Consider the following 10558-nt stretch of genomic DNA (forward strand, 5'->3'; position numbering starts at 1 on the left):
CTGGTGAATATGAAATTTAACAAGATCCAGACCTACCTTTCTTGATCTGAAAAAACAATTTCTAAAGGCCATGAAATGCCTTTAACATTTTTATCGCAAAAAGAACAACTTAAAAACTACAAGGCTCATCTTAACCCAATCTTCCATACACAACAAACAACTAAAAACAGTTTGCAAGTCCATGGATAAATATAAGTAATTTTGACCATATTACAAAATTGAAAATTCTGTCTAATTTATAACAAAATATATCATGTTTATGAGAGTGTATGTAACTTTACATGGACTGCAGTTCTATCATTCTATCAATCAGTCTCATGTTAACACATGTAATGTTAAAGTGTCATGGTTAAACTTGCAGAGTGGTGCATAGGTTTTCTGTTGTTTTTTTTGGAGGAAGTCATGTTTTTCTAAGGTAGTATGAGACAGGAAGCTTACGCTGCAATTTTGAAGAAGTCAGTCGCTTTGTCTTTCAACACCTTCAGCGATTGAAGGAAAGAGTCACAAAACTAAAGTAAACAAAGTCATTTATTAAGGTATGTTTAAAGGGTTACTCTACCCCAAAATGAAAATTTTGTCCAAACCTATAAAAGCTTTGTTCATCTTCGGAACACAATTTAAGATATTTTGGATGAAAACCGGGAGGCTTGCGACTGTCCCGTCAAGGCCCAGAAAGGTATGAAAGTCATCACCAAAATAGTCCATCTGCCATCAGTGGTTCTCATGTCATAACTGCATTACTGTGAATGGGTTTTCTGAAAACTGGAGGAAGTAGTTTTTTTTTTTTTTTTTTTTTTTTTTTTTTTTGTGTAAGGTAATGTAAAACAGGAGACTTACGCTACAATTTTGAAAAATTGCATAACATCAGTGATAAAAGGAAAGGTGCTTTAAAGCAGGCAAAGTTATTTATTATGTTACACATTTAAATACAAAAACAGTAGAATGGAACAATATACTCTACTAAATTACCATATTAACAATTAATTTTCTTATCCCCTGAGCAAAGCAATATTAAACATGAATGGAAAATAACTGAATGAAAACAAAAACACCATAAACCTAAAAGTATCCCAATACTCAAACATGATGAAATGTGTTTGACACCAACAGATACTGTAGGCTTTATCAAACTGAAATGATGAAGACGTGTTTCACACGAATGATTACAATACTGAGACTGAGCGCTATTTTACCATATTTACTCAGCCTTAAAATAATCAACATTTCACAGATGCCATACTGCTTTTGCAAGATTCCTTCAAAGCAGAAACTACAACTGCTGAACTCCCAAGACAAGGCTGCTCAAAAAAAAAAAAAAAAAAAAAAACAGTAAAAAAAAAATCTTCAACATTACATTCCATATAAAAATACATCATTAAAAACAAACAAAATATTACTGTCAACAAGTTTGGAGGAACTCTTCCTCATCTTGACATGTAGACACATTTTTAGCATACTAAATATTTTCAAGTTCTTCACAGTTGATATACACATCTTTCAATATTTTCTGGAAATGTTGTTGGTAATAATTAGATGAGATTTTGCTGAGAGTTTTTGTGCTGGTTTTTCTTAGGCCTGTCTGACACACAAAAAAGCTTTTCATATTCTTCTGTGCTTTAAAGATGTCATTTTCTCCTTTACATTCATTTCCAGGGGCATTTTTATCTTTATATGGGCACCTTTTTTAGATAAATGCATTATCGTTTATGACAAATTCTTATATTTAATCAGTCAATTCTGTTAGAATAATAAGACACAATTAAGCTGTTACAAATTAAATGAAATCAGCAAAATCCATCTTTGGCACAGAAGCTGCATCTGAAGTGGGATTTAGATAATGTTGATAATGTCAGCTTCACATTGACAGCTGATATCTATATTGCACACATTGCAGACATTCAGTATATTGACAGAATCCTGTGTAGATCGGTTGGCTCTGAAGGTGAATTTCAAGTAACCAGGGTTGTCACTAGATGTTCTGCAATGGCAGAGATGTACCTCAGGAGAGAACATTATGAGCCCTCAGGTGTCCCTCTTATCCAGCGGACCGGAAAGAATCCTCCATTCGGAGGCTGGCTTTTCTTTATGGCAACAATTACAAGAGCCAGAACCACCAGAACCCCAAACACAGTCAGTACACCAATCACAATCTTTTCAGCTGGAAGGTGAAAAAATAACACATTTTAAATTTTTTTTTTAGTGCACTGCTTAAATATTTAGTAAAGTTCACAATGACTCCTGTTTTACTTACTATGTTGTTCAGTGTCATTAGGTTTGTCATCACCTGTACTCTTTGAGTCAGATTCTGTACTAGATTCTGTAGATGATATTGAAATAATAGTCATACATACCATTTAGCATTTGCTGATTAAATCGGTATATAAACCTCACCTGTCCACTTTATAAATAATATTCCTAACATCCACTGATCTTCTCTCACCTGTGACAGTCACTGTGATCAAGATTTCTCCTTTAGAGTCCAGAACCCTGTATGTTCCTGTATCATTGGATGTAAACTCTTTAATGGTCAAGTTCCCATCACGGTCAGTCATTCGATCACTCCAGACCCCATGACCTCTCTTCCACACCTCGTTCCACTCTCCGCTAGAGTTTGTCTCGACTTTATCAGCACGGGACAACAAAACATCCAACTTCAGCTGCTCGCCTGTTTTCACAGAAATTTCATCTGAAGAGAAACAGAAATACATTTATCCTTTATCATTGTTATGATGGTGTCAATCAGACAAGGCCATAAACACATACTTAGGGTTAAGGGGACCAAAAGCAATCACAATAGTACTATATTTTTAAAAAACATATTGGAGATAACTAATCTGAATAGGCGGTATGTGACATTCAGTGTCTCTGATAGTTACAGGAATTCATGAAATACCAACACAAAAGGAAAGCTGATGGTTTGATCAGTTTTGACTTTACCATGAATTTGAAGATGGTACTCCCTGATTTGTACTTCTGCAGTACTATTGTAATGGATTTTCAAAATGTATGTCCCAGCATCACTCAGTCTCAAATCCTTGATGACGATGTCACAGGCTCCTGTTTTAAATACTCTGACATTTTCACTCTTACAAGCTTCATTCTGACAAGCAATGATTTTTTGTGACAGGCTGTTTAAAATAAGATGAAAAATATGTCTGGCTTGAATATCACATGGCAGGGTGGCATCTTCTCCTTTTTGTCCTGTCACATGTATAACAATATTTCCTATGGTGGTTTCTGCAAAAACCGACAGTATAGAAACAATATAGAATTCAATACAAACTGAACAATACACGTTTTTGTCTATTCTCAGTAATAAAGGTCATCATGAAATATTTAGTCACTTGCTCACACTCAGTCGATTCAATATTTGTGAACTTATAATGGAGTTTTTCCAATATTTAACATAAGAAATGCCAGGAAAAAAGGTTGTTGATCCAGGCCATGATTACCTTCTCCATATAATAATTTAAAATAAACAATTAAATGATCATCTCAGTTTCTTTAGTTAGCTTATTCAGGTTTTAAGACAGTATTATGTATTAGCCTTTAAAAGGTAACAAACGAATGAACTGAATGAAGTCAGTGTGGTAGATGAAAATGTAATACGTTGAAGAATTTCCACCATTTCCAGTCTCTTGGCTGAGTGACACAACAGAGAAACAATTGACTAGAATAACTCTACCTGGAACTGAAGATTAAACATTGTTACAGTTTATAAACCAATATTATACTAACCACTATAACTGAAAAGGCAAAAGAGCAGCAACAGATTGAGCCATCTGAACCTGTGAGAAAACAAAAGAGCTGGTTTGTGTTTGCATCCACCTATTTTTATGTGCATTTTGGGATATCACATGAAAAACATGCTGGATGGAAGCACCAAGGAAGCACCTCTGCTCTTTCTGCACACTCTGAGGCACAAGTAAGTTATTATATATGAAAATTACTATATACAGTGACTTCTTCTGCAGCAACTTCCATTTAGTGCTAGTTTATTACGAAATGACAATTTTGTTCTCTTTGACTCACTGGATGCTTTAGTCACAAATGTTTTATGCGATATTTGCGCGCATGTTAAATTTGCGACTTTGGATGGAAACAGCTACAGTTACTGGCTAATAATCTTAAACACATTTATTCAGAGATATAATGCTTTCCTGAATGGTAAAATCTTACTTAACATTCCCCTTTCATTTATTCTGAATAAATCAAATTATAACCTCAATCTTTGCTTTAATAAATGATCCTAAGTGATACTGAAAATGATCTGTCTAACTCAAAGCACAAACAACATGCTTTAGACATACAGTGACAAACTAATAAGGCAATTGTTTAGACACTAAAATTGATACTTGAGGCCCACTCAGTGAAACCATTCACTTATATAATCTTTAGACCAAGTCTACAACGTAATCTTTAGACCAAATGTGCAAAGCTACAAGCATGCTTTACACTCAGTTTGCTATTGTAAAGCAAACTGTTTGCAAAAGTGTAAACATTGTTCTCTACATTACACACATAATTTGAAATTGACAACTCTTTTCTTTCATTGGGAAACACTGCTATTTTAATGCCACATTATTTACTGATGACCTACAGTGACCATGTGTGAAAACACTTATACATAATTTGTTCACTTATAAATCAAAACTCTGTGTCTTGAGAAAGAATAGGCCTTTTTCACGGTGCGCGTTCGGAACCCGGAAGCGTCGAATAGTTGTGTAAAGTAACTTCCGCTGTAGCCTGTATGAATGGCAATGCCCATAGCACGGGATGGTTGTGATTTATTAAGAACAATTCATCATAGATGTTTCATCAAAACACATTAAACACAGTTTCCGATCATTAATCGGGTGTGACGAAACGAGGAAAAATTTTGTCCTGCTATTCCGACGCACATTTCATGATTTAAATGGGAGCACACAAGCTGCGTATGCACAATACTTCAGAGACAGACCAGCTTTTTATTTAAAAAAATGCAAGAATAGCATACAAACAACACATCACATTAAAGAGCAATAAAATTGAAGTTCAACGGGTGTTTATTATGATAACAATATATGTATATTCCCAGTATTTCTCCAGTAACGTGCAGCTGCGGGCATATTATCAGTTAAAAGAATCTATTTAACCTTAGACGATCCCCTACCATATGGGTAATCTTCCATTTGAACGTAAAACATGTAAGCGAACCGTTTGTGTTGTCGGTGTTGTGACAGTCATGAGATTCTGAGAATATACACACACACACGGTTTTAATTTTAATTGTTAGGATTTTTTTTTTTTATTATTATTATTATTTTTCCCTAAAACTGATCGTGCAGCCCAAACCGTAAGCCTAGAGAGCTGAAACTTGGTCAAGGTAGTAGTCACCCTCGCTGGGGAGAACTATCAAGAATCAGCCCAATCGGCCCATATAGGCGGCGCTATAGGTGAATTTTTTCAAAAATGATCAAAAATGCAAAAATGCTTATAGCTCCTAGACCGTTTGTCATAGACTCACAAAATTTTATATTTGGAATCCTTGGGTCAAGGCGATAAAAAGCTAAAAATCAGATTTTTCTACGGGGCCCGGTTTTTCCGCCATTTTGAAGTAAATTCAAAACCTACTTTTGCGAACTAGTCCTAGGTTTTTCGCCCGATCGGAACCAAACCAGTGCAGAAATGTTCTCTGGACAGTGAATATCAATAATTATCAAAAAAAAGTTGAAATTTCGACTCATCGTTGCAAAAGGTCCCCAAAAAGTTTGTCAGGTGGGGGGCCATTTTTACTAAAATGGCTATAACTCATGAACCAAATGAGATATCTTCACCAAACTTGGTACACATGTGTATAAGCTCAATCTTTGGTCAAATAAAAAAAATTGCACAGCTCTGCCACTTGGTGGCGCTATAAGCCTGAAAAAACATAAAAATGACTATAACTATGCAATCGTTGGTCCGATCGACCTGAAAATTGGTATGCAGTGTCTCTGTCCAATGTGCCATAAGGGTCTATGAGGACATTGGCGTATCTCAAAAAACATGGCCGCCATCGGCCAATGAAGTTTGAGCACCTATTAGACAAGGTTAACGGAGGCCGATCGGAACAAAACTCACTGGGCATGTTCGACTCATGGCCCTAAAGGTCTGTAAGAATTTTGAAAGAAATCGGCCACTAGTTGGCGCTAACGAGTTTTATGGCTCTGTAATCACGTGGTGTTTCACACATCCACACAATATGCATATCATTTGATAGATCTCCTCATGATGAACAACTTTGCCTCAAGAACCATTGCTGTCAATCAAACCGTTCATTAATTATTCACAAATATGTGAAAAACCTACTTTTGCGAACTAGTCCTAGGTTTTTCACTCAATCTCGATCAAACCACTGCAGCACAGTTCTCCAGACTCTCTAGATCAATAATTATCAAAAAAATGTTGAATTTTGTCCTTTGGTTAGCTATAACGGGGTCATTTAGAAAAGGGGCGTGGCCACATATACCCAAAAGCCTATAAAACCTAAACAAAAACTCAAAACTTTACAAAAGTTGGAGAAAACATGTGTCAGATGACTCTTAACAAGCATGCAAAGTTTCGTGAAGATCGGACCATAGGTGGCGCTATAACAGTTAAAAAGGCTTCAAAAACACAAGCTGTGTATGGTAAATGGCTTCAAATGGCTAAATAAATGCTAGTATATTCACACAAACACTAGATCTTCATATCATTTGATAGATCTCCTCATGATGAACAACTTTGCCTCAAGAACCATTGCTGTCATTCAAGTCGTTCATTAATTATTCACAAATATGTTAAAAACCTACTTTTGCGAACTAGTCCTAGGTTTTTCGCTTAATCTCGATCAAACCACTGCAGTAATATTCTCTGGACTCTCTAGATCAATAATTATCAAAAAAATGTTGAATTTTGTCCTTTGGTTAGCTATAACGGGGTCATTTACAAAAGGGGCGTGGCCACATATACCCAAAAGCCTATCAAAACTAAACAAAAACTCAAAACTTTACGAAAATTGGTGAAAACATGTGTCAGATGATTCTTAACAAGCATGCAAAGTTTCGTGAAGATCGGACCATAGGTGGCGCTATAACAGTTAAAAAGGCTTCAAAAACACAAGCTGTGTATGGTAAATGGCAAATGACAAACTGTTCATTGCTTAAGTCTTTTAAAAACATATATTCATTTAAACAAAAAAAAAAAAAAAAAATCAAAAAAGGAGACAGTGTCTCACTTCATTAAGACTTGTTTGACTATTGAAATCTCCTGAATGAATGATTCAATGACATATTTTTTTTTTAAACGGGCAGTTGTCGCCACCTCCTGGCGGAAGAGGATAAGCGTTACAATAGATACACGTGTTAAAATACTTTCGTTTTTATCGCTACTGTAGACAATAAGTGTTTATACCCAAACTATAAACTTTTATCCCAGTACTTCTATTATTTAAATATCTGTAACACAGAAATAATGATTATAATGTGGTTGAAAAGACTGTTTGTGTTGCTCTTTCTGCGTTCACATTTACTCCGACCTTCTGATTCATTAACATGGGCAGCGACAAAACCTGCTTCTCACGCTCCACTGACACTGGCGATGTGAAACAGTCCTAATAGACATAGATAACTCATTGTCATTTAGGAATAAGATCGCGTGGGTGTTTGAATCGACACCTCAATATTTTAAGGATTAATAGTGCAGCTCTAATGTAAACATGGCAAAATGTTGTGGGAGGATACTGTCACGAGATCTCGCGAAATCCGACCGACTGGTCTCGTCACATCCCTACCATTTAGATAGCCACTTAATAATAAGATCATGATCTACTGTACCCGAGTCTATAAAACCTAAAAGAAAAGAAAATTTCACAAACCTAAGTCAAATCATCATCATATGATTCTAAACAAGCCTGCATTTTAAAGACATCAGGCAAAAAAAAGGCAATGTAACAGTTATAGCTCAAAAAAAAACTATGCATCTCTTTAAAATGTCATGAAATTACAACTATAACCACTAGATGGCAGTAGAAGACCACTAATGGCTCATTGAAATGAACAGTGCTATTCACAGATTTTCCATTCATTTCAATTCATGCAAAGACTAAATCACTATATAACATTTCAAATCACATTTAGTCAAAGTTTAACACTTCATTTAAACACATATATCATATTTGACAATAATACAAGATTATGATTACAGTGAAACCTGAAAATTATATATAAAATCTTAAAAAGACTTGCACTAAACATTTTGTCACCTACCATTTAATACACAAATCTCTTATGTGCAACATAATGTGTGTGTGTGTGTGTGTGTGTGTGTGTGTGTGTGTGTGTGTGTGTGTGTGTGTGTGTGTAATAATGCTTAATGAACTTTAATATAATAGTTTAACTATTTCATATTCTGTGTTTGTGATTGTATTGTCCATCATAGATGTGCTGTAGTGTTAGCCATATATTTTGGGTTGGACTACATCCTAAAACCATAGCAACCATAGCATCGGATCATAGGTGGTGCTATAACAGTTAAAAAGGCTTCAAAAACACAACATTTCTATTGTAATTGGCCTCGAATTGCTAAAAAATGCTCATTTTTTCACACAAACACTAGATCTTCATACCATATGATAGATCTCCTCATTCTCAACAATTTTTTGTCTAAGACCATTGCTGTCAATCCAACTGTTCTTTAAATATGTTCTTTAAATCTACTGTACCCAAAAGCCTAACATTTTTAAAAGAAAGCTTGCAACGTCTCAAAACTGTGACAAAAATGACAAATAATCTCATTCTAAACAAATATGCAAAATTTAAGAGAGACTGGGCAAAAATAACACTATAATAGTTATGATGTTTAAAATCTCAGTGTTTGTATGAGACATTGCATGAAATTGCAATAATAACCACTAGATGTCAGTAGAAGACCACTAATGGGCTTATTCAGCTGAACACAACTGCTTTTAATAGGTTTGATGATCGATTAACACTTATAAAATCACTGTTATAACATTTAAAATCACATTTAGGCAAAGCTTACAATTTTGTTCATACAGACATATCAGTTTTTTACAATTATGCCACATTATGATTACAGTGAAATCTGAAAAAGACACAAACTGTTACAAAGAGAATACTTGCAAGTAAAAGTGTTGGCCCATATCATTTATTTCAAATATCTGTACAAGAAAATGTGTATGCATGTATGTCTCTGTGTGTGTAAACATGTTTATTCAGTATTAATATATTAGTTTAAACTTTTCGTTTCTGTGTGTGTATTTCTGTGAGCATATTCTCCATTTTGGATGTGTTTTACTGTCAGCCATGAATCCAGGTTGGCCTAGACCCTAAGCATACCACCTTAAAGACCTTAAAATGCTCGAGTCTGTCTCTGAAGTATTGTGCATACACAGCTTGTGCGCTCACATTTAAATCATGTGCGTTGGAAAATAAGGACAACATTTTTCCTTGTTTCTTTATACTCGATTAATGATCGGAAACTGTGTTTAATATGTTTTGATGAAACATCTATGATGAATTATTCATTAATAAATCACAACCATCCCGTGCAATGGGCATTGCCATTCATACAGGCTACAGCAGAAGTTACTTTACACAACTATTCAATGCTTCCGGGTTCCGAACGCGCACCGTGAAAAAGGCTGTTTCATTTCTGTCTACAGTGTGTGTGTGTGTGTGTGTGTGCACCTGGTATTCATCACGTTATGGGGACCAAATGTCCCCACAAGGATAGGAATACCAGTAAATTTTGACCTTGTGGGGACATTTGTGAGGTCCCCATGAGGAAACAGGCTTATAAATCATGCAGAATGAGTTTTTTTGAGAAAGTAAAAGTGTGCACAGTCTCATGTGAGGGCTAGGTTTAGGTGTAGGGTAGGTGTAGGGCGATAGAAAATACGGTTTGTACAGTATAAAAACCATTACGCCTATGGAATGTCCCCATAAAACATGTAAACCCAACAAGTGTGTGTGTGTGTGTGTGTATGGTACAGTACACACACAGAGAATATTGTTTTCTAAAACACTTTACACAAAGTTTGTTTCACAGCAGCTTCACGTCAACATGTCGGCCTAGATTTCTGCATCGATAGCAGGTTTTGTTTTCCACAAACAGAAAAACTGAAATACAGCTGTACTATAACAACAAAAACACACAGGCTGAATTTACATTTTAAAACATGAAAACTTACATGGTAAAAGTTCCAACTGAATCTTTTGATCAGGCATCAACACTTCATAAGTTAGTCTAGTAAAAGTCTAGCAAACGGTGACAAAGAAGGTAAAAAACAAAACAAAACTGAAAGTATTTTACACATAAGCTCTTATATAACAGAGATATGATCTGAGATACGGGTCATGTGACTAACGGGAAATCACAATAAAGCAGAGACACAAAACCACAAAGTCTTTGTACTGTAAAGCACTGAATAATCAGTAATTTGTAAAGTAAATATTCCCGGCGGGAAGGTCTCGACTTGTAAGGTGCCTGTTGTATTGTTATGATCAAGCCTCTGGATTCTGAGCATACAGTAACT

General features: G+C 35.3%; 1 protein-coding gene and 1 long non-coding RNA gene across 5 annotated transcripts; one reads left to right on the top strand and one right to left on the bottom strand.

The window, feature by feature from the left end:
• Positions 1 to 923: 923 nt before the first annotated feature.
• LOC127182362 (uncharacterized) lies at positions 924 to 10302 on the bottom strand. Of its 4 annotated transcripts, XM_051137640.1 has the most exons (6): positions 10214 to 10302; positions 3739 to 3788; positions 2938 to 3237; positions 2441 to 2686; positions 2252 to 2317; positions 924 to 2158 (listed from the first exon to the last, which is right to left on the bottom strand). In XM_051137640.1, coding segments are annotated over exons 1-6 (810 nt in total). In that variant the 5' UTR covers positions 10216 to 10302; the 3' UTR covers positions 924 to 2012. The 4 variants fall into 4 exon arrangements, with proteins under 4 accessions (XP_050993597.1, XP_050993598.1, XP_050993596.1 ...); XM_051137641.1 differs by lacking the exon at positions 2938 to 3237 and having other exon boundaries at positions 10214 to 10301; XM_051137639.1 differs by lacking the exon at positions 10214 to 10302 and having other exon boundaries at positions 3739 to 3971.
• LOC127182363 (uncharacterized) lies at positions 5584 to 9263 on the top strand. The gene is made up of 2 exons (XR_007829888.1): positions 5584 to 7084; positions 8517 to 9263. It is a non-coding gene; the product is annotated as an uncharacterized LOC127182363 (long non-coding RNA).
• Positions 10303 to 10558: the final 256 nt, after the last annotated feature.

This window comes from Labeo rohita, chromosome 19 (assembly GCF_022985175.1).
Source record: "Labeo rohita strain BAU-BD-2019 chromosome 19, IGBB_LRoh.1.0, whole genome shotgun sequence".
NCBI lineage: Eukaryota > Metazoa > Chordata > Actinopteri > Cypriniformes > Cyprinidae > Labeo > Labeo rohita.